General features: G+C 48.1%; 1 protein-coding gene across 14 annotated transcripts in view; it reads left to right on the top strand.

Moving 5' to 3' along the window:
* SVIL (supervillin) overlaps nucleotides 1-20694 on the top strand; it is a 176504-nt gene extending 155810 nt beyond the window's left edge. For all 14 annotated transcript variants that reach the window (XM_080917090.1, XM_080917086.1, XM_080917088.1 and 11 more), the window contains 15 exons: nucleotides 1294-1430; nucleotides 2070-2217; nucleotides 2334-2479; nucleotides 4187-4362; nucleotides 5655-5799; nucleotides 6193-6469; nucleotides 10454-10605; nucleotides 12516-12621; nucleotides 13390-13597; nucleotides 15047-15180; nucleotides 16329-16484; nucleotides 17775-17918; nucleotides 18695-18819; nucleotides 19475-19630; nucleotides 19717-20694. In XM_080917090.1, the coding sequence (XP_080773216.1) occupies nucleotides 1294-1430; nucleotides 2070-2217; nucleotides 2334-2479; nucleotides 4187-4362; nucleotides 5655-5799; nucleotides 6193-6469; nucleotides 10454-10605; nucleotides 12516-12621; nucleotides 13390-13597; nucleotides 15047-15180; nucleotides 16329-16484; nucleotides 17775-17918; nucleotides 18695-18819; nucleotides 19475-19630; nucleotides 19717-19803 (2297 nt within the window). In that variant the 3' untranslated portion in view covers nucleotides 19804-20694. The remainder of the gene's footprint in view (nucleotides 1-1293; nucleotides 1431-2069; nucleotides 2218-2333; nucleotides 2480-4186; nucleotides 4363-5654; nucleotides 5800-6192; nucleotides 6470-10453; nucleotides 10606-12515; nucleotides 12622-13389; nucleotides 13598-15046; nucleotides 15181-16328; nucleotides 16485-17774; nucleotides 17919-18694; nucleotides 18820-19474; nucleotides 19631-19716) is intronic.
* The last annotated feature ends 1611 nt before the right edge of the window (nucleotides 20695-22305 follow it).

The following is a 22305-nucleotide window of genomic DNA, read 5'->3' as shown; positions in this document are numbered from 1 at the left end:
CTAGGTGCTGTACTGTGGCATCACAGATTCCATCGGGTCAGAAATATTGTGCTCGCTGGATCTTTCAGCCTTTGAGAATGAGGACAAGGGAGTTGCTGAGCAGGAAGGCTGGAGTTGGACTTGGCCTTGTACCCTTTCAGAATCTCAGCTCTTGGTACTGTTTCCTCTGGCCCGATAGCCCATGCTGTGCCATCTACCAGATCTGCCCTCAGTCTCCAGCATGGAGCTGCTCACCCTTCTCAGTTTTCCTTACTGCGATAAGGCCTGACCCATAGCAGCCAGATTAAGGAAACACATCCCTTGGGAAGGGATCCTGGGAAGCTGGAGTGAGCCTCACCCATCCCCAGGTTCCAATCTCTGCCCTTTGTGAAGGAACAGCAGGAAGTCAGGGCTGTGAGGAGGGAGGGCAGCTTCACTCCTGCTGGTGACCCTGTCACCTCTGAATCCCCAAGATCATCAGGTGAAGGGTGGATGGAGTATCTCCTGCCTCTACCAGGGTGTTTTCTACAAACCCATTTCCTTTTTGGCATATTTAAAAGATTAATGAAGGATAGGAGATGACTCAGTGAGAACCCATACTTAATCCCTGATGCCCACATAAAAACCAGGAGTGGTGTCTGTGCCTATGACCCCAGCACGGTAGGGCAGAGGCAGACAGATTCCAGGAGCTTACCTGTCAGCCAGTCTAGGTTAAACGGCAAGCTTCAGTCCCCAGTGAAGAAAACCACTGGAATCCTCTAATCACCAAATATCCATGTGTGGGTTTGCACACCTGCACACACGAACAGTGCCCACAAAAGACAAGTGAGGAGCGCTGATGCAGAAATCGTGCGAGGTGTACAATCACGGAATGTTCCACCTCGGCGAATCACTCAGAAGGGAGCTGCAGGTGGCACAAAGCAGCACTTCCGGTCCCATCCAGTCGCTCTGGACTTACAGTGCCATTGGCATGGCTAGGTGTGAGCCCAGGACGTAAGCTGTGTGAAGAGAGTATGGACGTGACAGAGAGGTCAGGGTATCTTTGCCACTCTTCCAAGACAGGAGAACCTTGCTACATCCACAGACACACTAGAATCCAAGGCTCTGGGGCCACTCCTAAAAGCTCAGAGACCTTAGGGCATGCACTGGCCAGCAACACCAACTGATTTTGCTGTTGTGTGACCCATCTTAACCTGGACACTCGGCCAGTCCTGGGAACTTATGCTGGTCTTTAGAATGGGAGGTGTGTGGCCGAGATGGTGTCCTTCATGGATGCCTGCACAGTGGTAAAAGGACCGTGGGGCTTGTCCACAGGGAGAAGACACGTGCAGACAAGGCTGGTGGAGCCTCGAGCCTCATCACTCAACAGTGGGGACTGCTTCCTTCTGCTCTCTCCTCAGTACTGCTTCCTGTGGGTGGGAGAGTTCTCCAATGTCATCGAGAAAGCAAAGGTCAGTGTCTAAATGACAAGGCGTTTTCTACTCCCGTGTCCTTTATACAACAGTGAGGTGTTCCATGCCGAGCTTCTCAGATACCCCATGTTTCATTCAAGAAGAAAGGGTCAGGCAGTATTTGCTTTGCCAGTGTCTCTGAAGAAGCTTCCGTGAGGCACTGACTTGAAGGTCTGTGACGTTCATCTCCAGTTTGAAAGCCCTGGGTCTACACTGCCTCTTGGGTGACTAGTGGGCATCTGTGAAGAGCCAGTGTGTCTCTTTCATGAAAATCCCATGTGGGAAGCCCCAGTGTTCAAAGCCTGTGAGTTATCTGTTGAATCTGACATGCTGAGCTTGGTTGTAGAGCTATATATGTCCAGACCACCAAGGAAGGAATTAATACACGTGCTCACACAGCCCCAGACAGGATAGAGTGTCCAAAGTCCATGAGTTATCTGTTGAATTTCACACTGAGGGATATCACTCCAAAGACTTGATACATCTGCTCCCACAATTACCTTTTCTTGGCTGAGACAACCAAGATGTCTGCCACCCTATGTCTCACGCCTTTCCTGTACGTTGAGTTTTCTCTGACGGCAGCATGTGCAGACCACACTGATTTGTCTTCCCAGGTCATTGTGTCCTGTTCTCTTGCAGGCATCTGAACTTGCAACATTAATCCAGACAAAGAGGGAGCTTGGTTGTAGAGCTACATACATCCAGACCATTGAAGAAGGAATTAACACACACACTCACGCAGCCAAAGACTTCTGGAAGCTCCTGGGTGGCCAGACCAGTTACCAGTGTAAGAGTTTACCATGGTTCAGAGTTAAGAGGCTTGGATACCCTGCATCTCCAGCTCCAGGCATTAATGGATCCTCTTAAGTCAACTACTTTCTAATGCCCTGTCTTACCCCAAAGCTGCCGGAGACCCAAAGGAGGATGAGCTGTACGAGACAGTCATCATAGAGACGAACTGTGTCTACCGCCTGACCGATGACAAGCTTGTTCCTGATGATGACTACTGGGGGAAGATTCCTAAGTGCTCGCTTCTGCAGTCCAAAGAGGTACCAGCTTCAGGGATCTAGAACCGCAGAGTTCTGCCTGGGTCCATACTGGTTACCAAGCGTGGCATTTGCTAACAGATACTTATTTACTATTTCAAACCGTTACAGCTATCTATGCCATACAAAGTTCAGAATATTTTTCAAAAGTGGCATGGATTATTGATATAAATATTATCTCTACATCTTGAGTTATATAAGATTACATTAGATTTTAGTTAGTCCTAAAGTTTCAGGAACAATTAATGAGAGTATATGAAGTTACATTTAATTAATATAATCTACAGATTTGTCAAGTATTTTATTCACTTGCTACAGTTGCTGTGTGTTTCCAGTGCTGTTCTGTGTAGTAATTGCTGAGAAGAAAGGGGAAGCCATACAAAGCCCTTACACTCTACTGGGTGGAAGCATGTTAGAAAGAATTCAGGGCCAGCACAATGGCTCAGTGAGTAAAGGCATGTACTACCAACCATGGAGACCTGCCTTCAGTTCCCAGGTCTCACATGGTGGGCAGAGAGAACCAACTCTCTTGAACTGTTCTCTGACTTCCTTATGTGTGCACATGAACACACACAAATAAACAAATCAATAATTTCTTTCTAGAAGTCACGAGACTTTTCTTCTTTTTTTTATATGCATGTGTATGTTCCTTGCATGTATATCTCTATACCATGTGCATACAATGCCCACAGAGGCCAGAAGAGGACGTCATATCCTCTGACTTTGGAGTCACAGGGTCCTTGGAAGAGCAGTTTATGCTCTTCACCACCGAGCCACCTCTCCAGCCCCATATTTCTCTTCTAGCCATTCTTTCTCTTGACCAGAGAGCTTGTTTGTTTACATGTCACATACACACAACACTAACCTAGTTTTAAAACTTTTGGTAAATACCAAGAATGTTACCCCTAGAACTTACCGGCTAAATGAAGTAAGTCTGACATGGAGAGAAAAAATATTCTATGATCTCATTGATATGTGGATTCCCCGCCCCAAGGGAATAAGAAAATCAGAAAAGAAAATAGCAACTTCCAAGGCCAGGCCTGGGGGGGGGGGGGTGGAAAAGCACCCGGGAGGAGGGTGCAAGGGCAGAAGCAGCGGGTATGGGGGAGCAGAGTGTGTCCAGGTATCTGCTACCCCGCATGCAGCTATGGTCAGTCAACTGTCGCTGCTGTGACCCCTGCAAAATGGAGATACTCTAGCTGCTCCTGCCACTGGGACAGCAGCAAGCAGGGGTGATGGGCAGAATAAGGTGACGGTAGTCCCTGCTGGGACCGACACCTCTGTATCCCGGAGCATCCTGGGTACCAGCTATCAATACATTCGAATGTATAATAATGTATATGAATAAGGAGCTGAGGAAAATGTCATCTAAAGCTACACTGGGGGTATATGATGTATGTGGACATTTAAATGGGACCGAAAGTCACAGAAAACAGAAATAGTTTTAAGAAGAGATGAAATGGATTCTAGCTGAGAGTTAAAACAGACTTTTAGAGTGCTGCGAATGAATGAATGAGTGTATGTGAGAGTGAGTGTAGGAAGGAAAAGCTGGGTAGAGAGGAGGGAAAGGAGACAGGGAGGTCCTTACATAACACTTGATTTAAAGCTTTGGGTGGTGCACTCAGTCAGCAGCGTGAGGTCATCAGCGGAGCTGGCGCCCTGGAGTCTGCCCTTGAAGTGAGTGTGTCATTTTTTCTGTGCCGTTTCCAGGTCCTGGTGTTTGACTTTGGTAGTGAAGTTTACGTGTGGCATGGGAAGGAAGTCACGTTAGCGCAGCGGAAAGTAGCATTCCAGCTGGCTAAGCACTTGTGGAACGGAACCTTTGACTATGAGAACTGTGACATCAACCCCCTGGACCCCGGAGAGTGCAACCCACTCATCCCCAGGTGCCCCTGCTGTCTTCCCACATGGGTCTTGTGCATGTCCACGCTTCCCGCCGGCTTTCAACACTGCTCCTCACACAGAGGCCACAGATTTGGGAAATATTTGCATACTGCAGCCTGGGAGGGTCACAGAACGGAACACCCCCTCTTAGCTGTCACCTAACCAATGAGTCTGGAGGCTGTAATTTTAGGAACATCCCTCAACCCCACTCACTCATCCACCCCGACACTTGCCACCCCTGCATCTCACATCCGGTGTGGTAAGTCAGTATTTCCCGGGTTTCTGAAGGTGTCTTCCTGAGCCCTGGACACTGTGGTCTCAGTACATGTTGGGGTAGAGGGAAGGAGGACTCTGTATTGAAAGTGGAGGTGATCTTAACTTTCCCCTTGCACCAGACTTTTGAAAACCATTTGGGTAAATCATCAAGCAGGTACAGAATCTAAAATGATGATTGTGGATTAAAAGTATTCTTACATCAACTTTTTTTAATTCCAGACCCTCCAAATGCTTTAAAAATGTTTCTATCATGTAATAAAAAACAGGTGCCTGACATGAAACAGCCTAAAACAGCGGGCAGCTTTCAAGTTTCTTGCACAGTTTCTTCCTTTAAAATCCAGTAACTGTTCTTGTTAATAGTTACAGTGATTAAAGCCAGAGCTGTAATCCCAGGACTCAGGAAACTGAGGCACAAGGGTCACTCATGAGATTAGAGCTATCCTGGGCTACATGAGTTCCAGAGCAACTGAGTTACAGAATAAGAGAGACCCTGTCTGGGAAAAATGAACAAAGAACGAGAATATAACAAAAATTAAATATCTAATCAGTGTGTTCAAAAAATCAAATCTTTAAGCAAATACAGATTGGTACTGTAAAAACTAGGATTTTGGAGGGTTGGGACAAAGCCTAGAGTACTTTATTTAGATAGAATAATCCTGGCACCCTGGGGACTTAGTCCCTCTTGGCACACAGCAGCTGACAGCCCTTGAGTGGAGTTGTCTAGGCCCTGATGAGTGTGTAAACCACAAGAGGAGATAGATGAAGAAGCCCAGGCCCTGCTCTCGAAGCCATGCCCTTCACCACACGCTCCTATGTCTCCTTCTCCACTTCACAGCTTGTGAGAAGCAGGCGTCAAAGCTGAGGCCATGTCTGCCCCCGTAGTCCTCTCTGCAAGTCTGCAAAGGAAAGTTACAGGATACACTCTGAGTCTTGGCGACAGGTGTGAACATCTTGTGGCTGTTCCACCAGCTGCCGTGGCTGACTCTAGGCCCCTTTCTTACCCGCTCCCACGCTGCAGGAAAGGACAAGGGAGGCCTGACTGGGCAATATTTGGAAGAGTTACGGAACACAATGAGACGATTCTGTTCAAAGAGAAATTCCTTGACTGGACGGAAATGAAGAGGCCCACGGAGAAGAATTCTGGGGAAGCTATCCAGCAGAAGGTAGTGTGCCTGAGAGCAGGTCCGATGTAGAAACCAGCAAAAGTGGCTGTGGTAGCAAAAGGCATCCAAGGTACACTAGTGACAAGGCAAAATGCTTTCCATTCTCACGTTCACTGTGTGGCTGTCCGGGATCCTCGGGTGCTAACCCAACATGGCCTTCTGAGCGCAGTCAGATACGGGATGCCAGGAATGCTGTATTTCTTCGCTGTCTCGTTAGCAGCTGTGATGGGGCTGGGGACATAGTTCTATGGCCAGCTATGGCCTGGCTGGCAACCAAGCCCTGGGTTCTACCCAGCACCACAAGAAAGAGAAGCATTCCAAGCTGCGCTAGGGTGTAGCCAAAGATGTCTGTCTGCAGGGAGGGGGATTCTGAACGTCTCTCTTCCCTTGTAGGATGACCCGAGGGCTGACATCAAGCCCTATGATGTGACACGGATGGTGGCCACGCCCCAGATGACAGCCAGCACCATCTTAGACGGGGTGAACGTTGGCCGTGGCTATGGCCTGGTGGAAGGAGACGACAGAAGACAGTTTGAGATCGCCACAGTCTCTGTGGACGTGTGGCATATTCTGGAATTTGACTACAGCAGGCTCCCCCGGCAGAGCATCGGGCAGTTTCACGAGGGGGACGCCTACGTAGTCAAGTGGAAGTACATGGCCAGCACAGCAGGCGAGTGAGCATTAGTGTCCTTCAGGAGGATGTCGCAGTGGTGGGGGAACTACTTCCTGTCCCTCCTTCCTAAGAGCCAGCAGGTCTGCTGTCCCTTTCCTAAAGAGGCCACCTCAGTGAATGAAGCCACAGGTTCTGAGTCTAAAGCTAGAGTAGGAAGCTCAGAACCTTGCTTACCAGCTAGGCATGCTGGGTAAAGCCGCTCAACCTCTCCGAGGCCTGGCCTTCTCTTAGAAAATGGGGAAGGCGTTATGGGGTCTGCATATCAGGTCAAGGCAGATGGCAAAAATATTGTAATCAAACCACTACTAATAGATCAGGGCCATAGAATAAACTGGGAGCTGAACTGTGACACCCCTCCCCCAGCACCACCACCACACCCGAGAACTAGAATGTCACTGAGATTTTTAAGTTTAAAAACCACAGACATCTGTGCCAAATTAGAGTTACATTTTCCCATCAGTCAAGGGGACTTCCTTAGAGACACGTCTTGGTGGTACACTTACCCTGTTCCCATCGGTTGGGCTGTTCAATTGTAGCAGGAAGCCTTGTCTAGCATTTATGTCTTACTGCTGACCAGGATGGCAGTGACCCACGGAGGTCTTGGGAACTTAAACTTTATTTGACCCATATTCAACATGGAGGTTTTATTCAAAATAGCTTCGGTTTTGTTCCTTCTTACAAAGGCAGTGCCTGGCCCAGAGCACATTTGGCCTGCTTGAGTATTTAATGGGTTAGCATGGTGTAGGCACCTGTCTTTATTGTAGTTGCTGAGAAACTCCCCCCATGGAAAGTTTTACCAGACACCGCAGAATCACTAACAGTTTGAAATTGCCTTGTAACTGCCCAAAATTAAGGCACTTCCCAAACGGAGAGGACAAACACATCCATAAGGTGGGTAGGAAACTGCAAGCTTAATAGGAGGAGACAAAGGGATAGTATAATATATATATTTAGTCATTGTCACACCTGTCTCCCAAGTCACAAGACCAGTGTAATTGTGAGGGAGGGGCTGAAGTGACTTAATACTGTCAAGGATCTGAGGCATCAACTGCCTTCGTAGACTAGAATTACTCACGTGGATGCGCTCACGTGCGTGCGCACACACACACACATGCACTCATACACACACACACACATGCACACCACATACACAGACACACACACTACAGACAGACCATACACATAGACACATACACTACGCATATGCACACACACACGTGCACACACGCACACTACACACACCATACACACTGACATGCACACGCACACATACACACACACACACCACACACACCACACACACTACACACACCACACACACCACACACACTACACACACTACACACACCATACACACATATGCACACATGTGCACACACACACACACACACTCACACCACACACACCACACACACTACACACACCACACACACCTTACACACACACATGCACACATGTGCACACACACACACACACTCACACACACTGAAGAAGCAATGAGTTTGGCAAGCAGTCCCTCCCCACCCTGCATGTACTCCCCCAAGCATGGCGGCATGTTATAAATAGTTCCTCCACCAGCCTGATTAGGTCAGTGCCCTGATCGGTGACTGTTTGCAGGGTGCGTCATGTCTGTGCCCTGGAAGGATCTGGGGCTCATGAACTCTGTGGGTGTAGCCCCCAGAGGCAGAGGGAGGCTGCTTTGGAGATGGTCAGGAAGTTGGATTCTGGTGCAAGGCTTGGTCAGAAACAGTTCTCACCTCTTGTGGCTGGTGACCCGTAAACAGAAGCTCTGGTAACAACATTGCTGCTCTTTTGTACGTGTGTGTCTGTCTCTGCACACCCAGGACACGCATATACATGTGGAAGCCAGAGGGCAGCCTCACCTGCTGCCCTCAGCTCGATCCGCCATCTTTGCTTTTCCCACACAGGATCCCTCACTGGCATGGGGCTCACAAGTGGGCTGAGTGGCTGGCCACCTGTCTCCATCTCCCCAACATTGCACATGACCATACAGGGCTTCTTTCCCCACTTGGCATGGGTTCTAGGGATGGAACTTGGATCCTTCAACTGAGCCATCCCCACAACTCAGAAAAAACTTATTCTTGAAAGTTCTTTGATGGTTTGAGCTATCAACACTCTAATTTAGGGATCTGAGTTGTGATGAATATAGTCTGGTGTACTTACTAAGAAAACTTTACTAAGGTTAAAAAACAAGTACATTGAAAATAAGTTATTCTATGTAGAATAAGTTTAGGAGTACTGGGGAAGCTGTTAAGGACATTAGTCTAAGGGTCTGCTTTAGGAAATGCAGTGTATTTTAGGTATATACAGTGATGCTTGCTTTAGCATGCTGGGATGAAAAGTACCTGTTGACACGTGAATTATATTTACACAGTGGTTTTAAGGGCCCAGTCCAAGGTGTGTGTTAATCATGATGGATTTTAAGTATAGTTTTCACCAGTAACCTGGATAACAGAAATGTCGGCTGTTACATTGGACAAGGGCTTTTGATCCAGTCTAACTTAGCTATGGATGTATATAATAATTCGTGGATAGCTCATACTTACACTCAAAACATTTCAGACCCACAATAGTTGGCACTGAAGTCCAGGCTTAGGCAAGTAGTTTGAGAATTTAATAGAATCACTTGCTTTAAGTACATGGAAGTATTTTGCTAAGCAAAGGCCCAAATCAGAGTCCTGATCTCTTAATAACTCAGTGAGTTTTTGTTCCTACCTTCAGATCTCAAAGCAATGGTAATTTTATCCACAGGATTGGGGTAAAGTGGAACTCCTCACCCTCAGCCTGGCTTTGTTATTTGAGACAGTCTTGTTACATAGCCCAGGCTAATCTCCTGCTCAAGGTCATCCTTCCTCAGCCTCTGGCAGCCTAGACTACAGATGTGTGCAGTCATATCTCATTGAAGAAAAAAAGAAAACCCTGGTTACCATTGATTTTTTTAAAGATGGGTCTATATTGTGTATGCATTTTGCATATTTGGGGCAATGCATGTACATGTAAATTTGCCAGTGGGCACACATGTTTATGTGTGTGAGGGTGTGTATTCTTTAATCACTCTCCTTAGGTTTGACACAAGGTCCCTCAGTAAACCCGGAACTCATAAATTCAGCTACACTGGCTGGCCGACGAGCTTCCAAGGATCTGCCTGTTTCCACACACACACTAGCCCTGGGAACAAAGATAATACACTCCATCTTTAACATTCATTTGTAAACAGTTTCTGTTACCTGGGACTAGTTTCTCCCACCATTGACCCTTTATAAGTTATTTTTCTGTTAATATTATAATAAGAGTCCCAAGTCAACCACATTTTAAAGAGAAAGATTTATTTTCCCTCTTGGTTTTGGAGGTTCTAGTTTATAAAAGATGTATTTATTTATTACATATAAATACATAGTAACTGTCTTCAGACACTCCAGAAGAGGGCATCAGATCCCATTACAGATGGTTGTGAGCCACCATGTGGTTGCTGGGATTTGAACTCAGGACCTTTGGAAGAACAGTCAGTGCTCTTAACCACTGAGGTTCTAGTTTATGACGAGCATTTGTACTGCTCAGAGCCTGTGGCTGCCTAGCACTTCAGAGCAGAGAACATGAGGTAGTACAACACACATGCCTCGTGGCTGGGACCTGAAGTGGGGAAGTCAGACTCCATCACTTTTATGATGGTCCACGTTGCTTCCTTTGCTCCCGAAGCTCCTGAAGCTCCCCCAGCTGACAAGAGTGGTAGAATGTAAGAAAGTCTGTGTGTGTGAGCCTGGTCCTGCTCTTGGTCACACACTGGGGGTCGGGGGAATGTGCCTCTGCCAGAGATGATGTGCTTTTATCTTGGGGTTCCCAGAGGAGCCATCAGTCAGCTGAGAAAAAGATGGCACCCCACTTTGGTTCCATCACAGGTTCTGGGGAAAGAGGCCTGGCCATTTATCTGCTGCCCCTTACCCTCTGCTATTGTGTCTGCAGTGGGAAGCCGGCAAAGGGGAGAGCATCCGGTAAGAGTGGCTGGCAAAGAGAAGTGTGTCTACTTCTTCTGGCAAGGACGACACTCGACTGTGAGTGAGAAGGGAACATCAGCTCTCATGACAGTGGAGCTGGATGAAGAGAGAGGGGCCCAGGTAAGCTGCGCAAAGCCATTGCAGACCCTGACCCTGCCCCCACTTCCCCCTACCCTCTGCAGATGCTGAACCCAGGGAGGGCAAGGACCTGTGTTCCGAAGGCTCTCCTTCTAGAACAAAACAAAGATGCCTCCCTCCCTTTTCAAAGGGAGCAGGCCCAAAGTGGCCAAAAGTCTTCCTTTGGCTGGAAGCAGCCGTGCTGGAAGACAGTTTGGGCCTGAGAACCTTAGCAACCAATCACAGGTCGGGCCTGAGACCCTTAGCAACCAATCACAGGTTGGGCCTGAGAACTTTAGCAACCAATCACATTTCTGCCCAGCTGTCACCTTCTGTTTAGGACAAACCCCTCTGACCTCAGAGCCTCTGGCAGGCCCCACCACCCAAATCCAGGGGCATAAAAATGTTATAAACTGTTTTGGGGGGGGCTCCCTGCTTCGACACTGGGGATCACAGTCAGGGTATTGTGCGCGCTAAGCAGCACAGTCCTGTTGGGCTTCATCCCTGGCATGGCCCCCAGAGTGCGTTTTTAATATTTGGATGATCTTGCTCCTGTGTTACATCCATTAGCTTCACGGATTGAGAGCTAGCTCTAGAGCTTTCGGGACACGTGACACCATAGGCGAGTATTTTTACCATCCTGGATGAATGATTAATTGGCAGGAGCATGAGGGAGGAGAGCAGAGAAATGCTTTCTAGAAATAGAGCCAATCTCATTCAGCCTTGTGCCGTTCTCAGTACTAATTATCTGCCCTAAAAATAATTTTAAGACAGAATGACTATTTTGCACTATAGGTCATATTTTAGAAGTAGACCTTAGCAACAACAGCATTTCAGTTTATTCCAAACAGTGGGTGATTTAGCTGCCTGTTTTTATAGAGGCCATCAGTGGGCATGTTTTAACCCTGGCTTCAAAGCACACCTGGAGTTTGGGTTAATAATTCTACTGTGAGCATTTCTCATTTCAATCCAACACATGGGAAATAATTATAGACACATAAAATGGCACCTGCCCTGCACCATCAAGAAATGGAGCTTGCCTGTGCCGAACAGACCTGTGCTCGGTAACATAGCCTATGGTGCAAAATGCTGCTACCTTACACCTGATGAGAAAAAAACAGAGTGTCAGGGAGAGCCAAGTCAACCTACACAGTGCTACAATGTTGGTTCCTGTCACTGTGATAAGCACCCCAGGTGATCTACTTTAAAAGAGAAACGTTTCCTTTGGTTCTCTGGTATAGTTGGTCAACCATGTTGGTTTTAGGCTCGGAGGGAGACTGCATGTCACCGCAGAGATGCATCTCAAGAGTGGAACCACTTGGCTCATTTCCAGAAAGCAAAAGAGAGAAGAAGAGGCAAGGGTCTCATAACCCCCTTCACTGACCTAAGGACTCACCGAGAGACCCCACCCACCTCGTGAATATGCAGCCTCTTGGCCCACAGCTTGGGGAAGCTGAGCCTTGAGAGGATAGCTCTGAGAGGTGTTTAAGACCTAACCTGCTGCAGATGCTACAGCAGGGGCATCCCCCCAGGCTCACTAAATCAGCAACTCTTCTGAGAGTTAAACACATAAAGCCCATTTAAATCTGTCCCATCATAGCTGTGCATAAAATGCCACAAAAATTGCAAGGTTAGTGTCTCTGAAGAAGATTCCTTGAGAGAAGAACAGTGATGGGTGAAAGAGGCTGCATGAGGTACCAGAGCATACATCCCTACCTTCATAGTGCACACTGTAGGAAAAGACATTCTTAAAACGCTTTGAAAGAAACCCTCAGCGATACACTTCAGACGGCCCTGGGGATATTCTGTGTGTCCCGTTGATGGTGCCCAGACACCCTGAAACGGGGAAGGAGTATTCTCAGGCCTTTGACAGCCCCTTCGTGTGACCTGGTTTTCCGTGTTTAAATCTGAAGGTCCAGGTCCTGCAGGGAAAGGAGCCGCCCTGCTTCCTGCAGTGTTTCCAGGGTGGCATGGTGGTGCACTGCGGACGGAGGGAGGAAGAGGAAGAAAACGTGCAGAGTGAGTGTCTTCTAGTGCTACAGTCCGTGTTTGTCCCTTTTCCCTGGAGGTGCTTTGGAAGGAGGGCTTTTCAGTAAGTCTAGGTGCTGGAGAGGTGGCTCAGGCAGTGAAGAATGCACGCTGGGCTTATAGAGGACCCACAGCAGTCAGGCTGTTCACAACCACATGAAACTCCAGTTCCAGGGGGAATCTGATGCCCTCTTCTGGCAACTACAAGCACTGCGCTCATGTGTGCACTTTAGTACAAATTAATTTAAAAGTATATATTTATATATAAAACATTTTATAAATAAATGTTTATATAATTGAAAGCCTTAAAGTAAGTCTGACCTCATACAGCTAGGCCATTTGCAGGTGCTGGCCTGATACAGCATGGTAGGGACTCCCACCTGAATAACGCTTCCTTCCTGATCTGCCCTTTTGTGTGGGAGACCTTGAAATGGATTCTCAGAAACTATCTACACTGTTCTTGGAGATTAAAAAAGCAGTGGATTCTCTATCATAATCTACCCTATCACTGAATCCTTAGTCCTTTTCTCTTTAGAGTTTTAGTTATTTAATGTAAATCTTGGACAGATTGTTTTTCCTGCCTTGTGAACTTTTGGCAACCTGTTCATAATTGCAGACCGTGTAACTGCTGTCTGCGCTCAGCCGAGGGTCCTGCAATCCCTACAACTTTGACTGCTTTGACTGCTGACAGGGAGCCCAAAGGGCCATTCCTCCTATGCTTGCTCCTTCATAGCTCTGTCCTCGCTGTTTTCCCCCCAGGTGAATGGAGGCTGTATTGTGTGCGAGGGGAGGTGCCCATGGAAGGGAACTTGCTAGAAGTGGCCTGTCACTGCAGCAGCCTGAGGTCCAGGACGTCCATGGTTGTTCTGAACATAAACAAGGCCCTCATTTACCTGTGGCATGGATGCAAAGCTCAAGGCCACACGAAGGAGGTTGGAAGGACTGCAGCAAATAAAATCAAGGAACAGTGAGTGTTGCTCTGCACCTAGGGGCTTCCCAGAGGGATGCAGGCTAGCAGAGGGAATCCTCCAACAAGGAATGCCCCATATGCTTAAAGTGGTTCCAGAGATCTTTGGAACTACAACCAGGGCTGGCGTAAGTCCAGAGGGTATGCATCTCCATGGAAGCCTCCAGTTTGCAGGCTTTTCCAGCTTTCTGAAGACATGCATGCTTCTGTAAAATGCATCATTGAGCCAAGCACTGTGGTGGATCCTTGCAGCACTAGCTTCCTAGAAGGCTAGCCCAAGAGTTTGGGGCCAGCCTGGGTTATATAGTGAATTTCATCGGGGGGGTGGGGAGGACAGCAAACGAGGCAGATGTCCCCAGCAAGCATAGTCACACTTTGGCTTCTTTCTGTAAGTGTTGCTTGCTTCTGAGCATTCTGCTTGTAGCCTCTGCTGTTAATGAGGCCGGTGCAGGTGTCTTGTAAGAGTCTGAATGTGTGTAATCTCAGAAAGGGAAAAGCTGAAGAAGAAACTAGAGCCCCAGCTGCAGGTCAGCAGCTGGCAGTGAGTTCTCAGACCCCAGGCCAGCAGCCCTGGGGACCATACTGCTGGGTTTTTCTCCTGGGGGGCTTCTTTATGGGCAAGGTCCTCAGGAGGAATAGCATAGTCAGAGTGGAGAGGGGCTTCCACCATGTCTCCACTCCTCCAGCACCATGGGCAGCCTCAATTCTTCGAGAGCAGCTGTGTTCCATCACATACCAGCAAAGGGCAATGTGGGTCAGCACTTCGGGCACTGAGACGGAATCATGGGATCCGATTGCCTCCTGTTCCTCTGAGGGACAGGGAAGGATCATAAGGGCAAAGGGAAGAAAGACAGGTGACCCCCCCCCCCCCAGCAGGCAGGCAGGGGAAAAAGGATTCTCAGAACATCCTTCTGTGGACGGTGGAGGTGGGCGGAGTCTAAAAGATGTTGCATGACGGATCCAACATCATTCATGCCCCGAAAGGCTTTTCGCTTGGGCCTTTAAGAACAAAGGCCAACAGATGATGAATTCATTTACTCATTCATTTGGTAAACACGTACTGACCCGGGAGTCGGCAGTGGACAGACTCATTTGTCTTTGTCCTTGCTCAGCTTATGTTCTAGCAGCAGAGACAAAGAAGGAGAAGCGAACTGCATCAGGTATAAAAACGTACAGAGTCTTCATGATGTATACAGCTCGGCATTCTTCCCTGAAGCTCACCGGCCACTCTTCCTCCAACACAAACACTGGGAGAGCTTTCCTGCTCTTCCTCCAGCACAAACGCTGGGAGAACTTTCGCAGGATTTTTTTGTTGTTGTTGTTTTGCTCACCAGTGAGAATTGCTTTCTTTGGTTAGAGGGTGCAGTCATCCGTGGATTTGGTCTGGAATAACTTTGTCCTGCAGACACTCCGGGCTTCCATAAACTTCCAGCATGTCTCCCCACGCAGATGTCCCCTGGAAGCTGGCTTACACAGCAGCAGCAACGTGACAATACATGAGTGTGACGAAGGCTCGGAGCCCCTGGGATTCTGGGACGCTCTGGGGAGGAGGGACCGGAAGGCCTATGACTGCATGCTTCAGGGTAAGTAAGGCCACGGTCCGCAGCGTCCGTCCTCTCGGCTCACTCAAGGATTTGCTCACAAGGCCCGGGCATGGTTCCTCCAGCAAAGGGCTTGCCATGCAAGCATGAAGTCCCAAGTCAAACCCCCAGAACACATGTAAAAATGCCGGGTACAGTGGTGCACCCTTGAAATCCTAGAACCTGGGGAGAGGCGCAGGAGAGTACCTGGGACTTTATCTCCATTCTAACTGGGGGGCTCCGGCTCCACATGCGTTCACACATCTATGTATGCCACCCCGCCTCCTGCACACACGTCTATAAAGATTTATTGAGCACAGTCTGTGCATGGCCAAAGGCAGTATAATCATAAAAATTGTGAAACAAGCTTGCTTCTGTTAATCATCTCTAATGAGCAGCCACTTCAACAAGTCACATGTCGCAGAGACAACCAGAACCCATGTGTTCCCATGCTTCCCATTTGCTTAGCAATAAAAAGGCCATCGGGGTGACTGTCCTGTTAGCCACCCCCTCCCTTCATTGCCTTAGTGCCCCTGCTACCTCTGAGATGTTACTGGCAGTGATGCTAGTACATTCTGCCTGCCCTTCCTCCACAGCTGGGGGGGGCAATGGCCAACATTTTCTCTATGGTACTATAGTGTGGCTGCCATACCCTCAGAATTAATAATTCCTCCATAATTAAGGTGAATGTCTAGACGTGAGACCCCTCTATCAACCAGTGTCCCCCAGAACATTGGATCAGCTTTCTTTCTTAGCAGAAATTATCAAGAGGGAACATTTCCCAACACTCATAAACTGAGCACAGCATCCTGGGAATAGCACTGTTTCCGTTTGATTTAGTAGCTCAGAGTGCTGGGGTGATCTTGTATGCTTACTGTGTGTGTGTGTCTGTGTCTGCCTGCCTGTCAGTCAGTCTGTCTGTCTGGTGAGTACATATCTATACACAGACACATACACACATACACTCACGCAAGCACACGGAGTTTTAGTCACTGCTCATTCGTGCAAAAATAACTAAAACGGACTTCCCAGAAGGCAACCAAATCCTGCTGATTTCCCTCCAGTCCTTTGAGTGGTTTCATGTTTTAGTTCAGTTCCATCGGAAGTTGGTCTGTATGGTGTCCTTAGCTTTGTTCTCTTTTCTTTGGAAGATCCTGGAAGTTTTAACTTCGCGCCCCGCCTGTTCATCCTCAGCAGCTCCTCAGGAGACTTCTCTGCGACAGAGTTCGTGTACCCCGCGCGAGCGCCCTCTGCTGTCAGCTCCATGCCTTTCCTGCAAGAGGATCTGTACAGCGCGCCGCAGCCAGGTAAGCCCAGCGGGTGGTGTGGCACCTTTGGGGGAAGCCTTTTCTTTCTCTGTAAGTAATTCCTATCTAGCAAGTATACTACTAGCTTAGGGCAGCTCCTTTTATCCGCCCACCTCAAAAGAAAACAAGAAAATCAGCTGCCACTTAACTTTGTGTCAGGTCTGAACTCAGTTACTTTCTACATCAAGAGAAGCCAGTTGACAGCACCACTAACAATTCTCCCAGCCTTCCTCTCCAACGCTCTGCTTCATGGTCCCTTGTGAGCTGCCCTTGTTCCAGCTCTCATGTTTGCATTCAAAACTGAGGAAGCGGGAAAGGAGGAGTTTCTTACATCCTCTAGCTCCAGTAAATGGTTCTCCTTTATCCCATTGGCCAGAAGATGTGGCCACTCCAGCAACAAAAGATTCTGGGAAAGCAAGTGGCTAAGGAAAGGACATAGGCAAGCTCTTAGCAGAGCTAAGATTGCAGACCTGGCCTCCCAATTCCAAGATCAGTGGTGTTCCCACCAACTCATACCTTAATACTCAAACCTATGCAAAGGAAATGAGCTCTGTAGACCCTCCCACCTTCCTGCCAATCAAGCCCATGAGCTCATAGTTGTCCAAAGCCTGGAGCCTTATTTTACAGTAGTTTCCCTACCACTAGCTCAAATATTGACAGATGCATATATATCACACTAAGGGCACACTATAGACAGCAGCCACAAATATCTAAAAGAGAGGACTACTCCCTGCCCTTGCATTCCTGGGCTCTGGATGGGTTGTTAGCAACCACTGGTTCTTAAAGCAATCCCAAAATGCACATCAAGAGGAACCTTGGGGCCACTGAGATGCAAGTTGGAAAGCATTTGCCACAAAAAGCAAGAGTCAGGTAGAGGGTTAAAGACAAGGAGGAAGCAGAGCCAGGAGGATTCTGCTCAAAGTTCATGTCCCTGTAAAAGAACCATCACTGCTCAGGGTATCATGGGGGTTGAAGGTAACCCAGATGTGAGCTCTTTGGAGACCAGAGGTGGCTAGCAGCAGAGCCCTGGACATTTGAAGAGGCCACCAGCAATCTGTGGATGAGCTAGGCTAGGGAGGGAAGCAAAGAGACCTTCCTTGGGTCACCTGCGCATGCTGCTAGAGACCTTCAGAATTTAAGCTCAGGGATGAGCATGCAGGGACCCTGCTGACCCATCACTCTGAACTGTGGGGGTGGGGTGGGGGGAGTGGGCATAGCTGGCCAAGCAGCAGGGCTTCTGCGGGGCAGTGAAGGAGTCCCTGATAGCCCCGTTCTGATCTTACCACACAGCTCTCTTCCTTGTTGACAACCATCACGAGGTGTACCTCTGGCAAGGCTGGTGGCCCACCGAAAACAAGATAACCGGCTCTGCCCGAATTCGCTGGGCCTCAGACCGGAAGAGCGCCATGGAGACAGTCCTGCAGTACTGCCGAGGTGAGGGTGGAGAGCCCCACAGGCCAAGCCACAGCCTTGAGAAGGCTCCAGCACTCCAGATGGGTACATTCTCTGCCTACCGGAACAAGGGAGAGTCCGTTATGTCCCTTTCAAATGGCAGGACTACCCAAATAGTATATTGGGGAGCCACCTGCACTGACACCACTCTGAACACGGGGGTTAGTGGCTAAGTGACTAATGCAGTACCAGCATTGGAGAAGAGAAATGTGCCCAAATTGGCTAAGAGCCAATGCCAGCCTTTCTTTTGGTATCGTATCCAATGATAACAACAACAACCGAAACATAGTTTCTTACCTAACATCCACATGTCTTCACAACGTGTTGATAGTTTACTGGATTTTCTAATGCACGGGGTGTGTACAGTTGATTCTTGCCCTGGGAAGCTCTCTGTGAACAGCCTTTCAGCTTCCACCAAATGCTCACCTGTACCTGGAAAATGCTGCCATTGCTCTTGAAGCAAGTCTTCCTCCAGGGAAATGAAAGGGAAGCAGGCATACCTGGTGGGAGTTTCCCCCAGAGGTTCAGAAACATTTCGCCAGGTTCAGGAGGTGGGGAGAAGGAGTAAGGTCAGTGTGACATCTGCATTCTATAGATAAGCGTAAGATAAACAGCACCTATCCATTGTTAGGAGTGACTCATGATCCACATTTAAAAAACATGGAAGTCAAGAGTCCTGAAGGAAAATGGAAGGGGGCTGAGCAAAAGCCGGACAGACTCCTTGGGTCCACTGACAAGTGCATTCTGCATCCCCACAGGAAAGAATCTGAAAAGGCCACCCCCCAAGTCTTACCTTATCCATGCTGGGCTAGAGCCACTGACATTCACCAACATGTTTCCCAGCTGGGAATACAGAGAAGACATTGCCGAAATCACAGAAATGGTGAGCCCGGGGCTCCGAGGACCACAGGCATTGCAAGCTGCCTTCTTCAGTCTAAGCCCACAGCAGAGGTTGTCCTGGTGTCTCCCCATTTACTGCAGCTCGCCAGGCATGGCAGGGGTGGGACGGGGTGCAATGGTGAGCAAGCTTGTAACTGAGGCTCACTCTGGCAAAGTCACGGCACATCTGATTCCTCATTTAATTATCAGGACGGCACGTTAATGCTCATCTTACTGTTGTCTCCATTTTACCAGTGTAGGAGCTGAGGCATAAAGCACTTGCCTCCAGTCTCTGAGTCACCAAGTGAGGGCTGATTCACAGGTGCAGTCACATACCCACGTCTCCCTGAGATTCTGCCCTGTAGCTTAAACTTGACCTTGGAACTCATTCATGCACCCTAAACATTCATTCATGCATGCATTTACTTATTCACTCTTTTAGAAGCAGCTCAGAAACAGGCTTGATTTGAACCTTGGTACAGGGAGAAAAGCTATGAAAGGTAGAAGGTAATTCCTGGGCATCCAGAGCCCCCACTACACAGTGGAGCGACGCCTTACTCAGACCTCCCCAGGCTGTGCATAGAGGGGTGTAGCTGGGAGTCTGTATGCGATCCAAAGATAGCACTTGTCGGCTCAAATGTTCTGTGTTCTGTCTCCAGGATACTGAAGTTTCCAACCAGATCACCCTGGTGGAAGATGTCTTAGCCAAGCTCTGTAAAACCATCTATCCACTGGCAGATCTACTTGCCAGGCCACTCCCAGAGGGGGTCGACCCTCTAAAGCTTGAGATTTATCTCACAGACGAAGACTTCGAGGTAAGTGCCCCTTGTGTAGGACGGTGACAACACACTGGGAGAGCCTTTCAGCCAGACTCACTGGGCATCTCTCGAATCTCTTCTAGTTTGCACTGGACATGAGCAGAGATGAATTCAACGCGCTGCCCACATGGAAGCAAGTGAACCTGAAGAAAGCGAAGGGCCTGTTCTGAGATGGCAGACCCCAGGCTGGTCGCCGCCACAAGACCAGAAGATGGATGGAGATATGTATTTGGACTGGTATTTTTTTTCTGTCAGAGAAGAAAGTATTTTTAAATCAAGTGTTTTTCAAAGCCTGACCTTATCCGCTCTATGGCTTGCCCTGGAGTTGAGCGTTCTGTAGATGTGCAGGAGGACTCTTTGGACCGTTCTTTTCCACAGTTCAGGTGAACTGAAAAAAAAAAAAAAAAAGGCGTCTCTTCCGTTCCCTCAGCCACGGGCTGCCTTAGTGGCTGCTGCAGCCCACACTCTCGTTCTGGCTCAGCGTTGCCTTTTTTAAAGCAATTCTCTCTATAAAGTGTTATTTTGATAGTTTGTGAATTCTAAATATATATATATATATATATTTATATAAACACCATATAAATCAATTATGTATTTAACAAAGCAATATGTATCCATTCACTCAAAACTGTTTTCTTTGGTGTCAAGACAACATTACCAGATAGAGGACTGTCTCTCCTGTTGAGTTAGGCCTGCCACCCATCTGTCCCACCCGTCTGTCTGTCCCACAAGTCTGTTCCCATGCTCAGGAGTGCCTCCTTCAGCCTTAGGTCTGGCTTGTGCTGAGTTCTGCTTCCGGTGCTAAAGTGAACAAAGACTTTGTACTTCCCGGTGTGAACTCTATTCAAATCAACCTTTTTCTACCTTAACGTCTCCCCCAGAAATGTATAGTGCCTTGCTTTATGTACAGTTTATATACAGAAAAGTTTGCTCTGCTGGTTTGGAACATTATCTACAGTTTTATTCTCAGTAGAAATAAGAACATCTCAGTTTCTCATACCCATTGTAAACATCACACACTGTCACTTTGTGACACAAGATCCCAAAATAAAATTTCAGAGTAATCACAATTCCTTGGTCAGTTTACACTGAATTCCTCTGCTGGGGGAGGAGGGGAAACTATATCGCTGTCAGTCAGATACCAGTGTGCTGCATTGATACCAACTGCTGAGACTCTGGGTTGCAGCACAGAGTTTTAGGGGAGGGTGCAAGGTTAAATAGACTAAACAAACATCTGACCTGCAAATTTGCTTTAAACACTGCACATGTTCTCCACACCATGACTGACGTTCTCAGTGCCTATCCAAACATGAATAGATGTGTAAGGTGTTACAGACTATGGGTGGGGCCGGGGTAAATGGCTCGGTGGGGAGGGCTTGCTTAGCATGTGCTAGGCCCGGGTCCAATGCCCAGCACTGCTAGAATTTGAGGAAGGACAAAACCATGAGTTGAGCCTGCAGTGCAGAGGGCTGTGAGTCGTGACAACTCTGCCCGTCACCAGCTCCTTCCCTCTCCCGTGCCCTGCCGTGGGACTATACCAAGTCTGGAGCCTGTCAGCTGCTTCTGGACTCACCGCTCTCTGACTGTGTGATGCTGTCCAGTCACCAAACATTCCTGCCTTCCTTTCTTAAGAGAGGGACAACAGCTGCGTCCCCAGCATCACAGATCTTTGGGCAGGAAAGGAGATGGGCTTTGAAAATCACCCAGTGCCTGCTGTGGACCTTCTGGTGCTGACGCCATGTGACAGGAGATGAACTAGGGAAACACAGAGCTGAGGTAAAAGGATAGAGTCACGCACCCAGACATGATCAAGAGGGGAGAGCATCTTCTGAGTAGCCGCAGAAGAGGGACGTGTGCAGCCAGTAGGGCAACCTGAAGAGGGTCACACAGGTCTGCCAACATCTGCAGCCAGCTCGTGAAGTTGACAGCACAAAACCAGTGTCCCTGCTGCTTAAGAGACAGAGAGGGACGTTCCTTTGTCTGATTCTCTCAACGCTCCCTCCCCAGAGCATCTCAGTCAGTGCTCAGGTTGATACACTTTTCTCCTCTGGAAGCTCTCTAACTCTTGTGCACTAAACATTATATGCCGGTCCTGGGTCATCTTCCTGATGTTAGCCTCTGAATGGACACCACCCCGGGTAACAGCTCGATGTCTCTTTCCTGCTTTCAGGATCAGAGCCTTCTGTGTCAAAATTTCCAAAATCCTCTCATAGCTTCATGGACTTTAATTTATCTCAAGATGATTTAGAATACCTAAGGCCAAGAAGAGCTGTGTAAAAAACCATAACAATGGATTGTCTAGGGAATAACAACCCCTAACAAGCTTATACATGTTGAGTTCAACTAAGTCAGCATCTGTTCAATCTGTGGTTGGATCTGCGGATGTGAAACATGGATACCTATACGTGTGTGTGTGTGTGTGTGTGTGTGTGTGTGTGTGTGTGTGTGTGTATACACATATGTATATGTGTGTGTGTATGTATAATGTATATTTGTTTGTGTATGCATTTGTGTGTATATAATATATGCATATATGTGTATATGTATGTATACATGTATATATTGTATATGTATGTAATATGTGTGTGTGCATGTGACATAGAGGTCAGAGGTGGACAGCAGGCATCTTCCCCGTTTACTCTGCACCTTACTTTTGAGACCAGTTCCCTCAA

Source organism: Micromys minutus (assembly GCF_963924665.1).
Source record: "Micromys minutus genome assembly, chromosome: 5".
In the NCBI taxonomy this organism is placed as follows: Eukaryota; Metazoa; Chordata; class Mammalia; order Rodentia; family Muridae; genus Micromys; species Micromys minutus.
The sequence above is the reverse complement of the archived record's forward strand: the minus strand, read 5'-3'. Positions and strand labels throughout refer to the sequence as shown.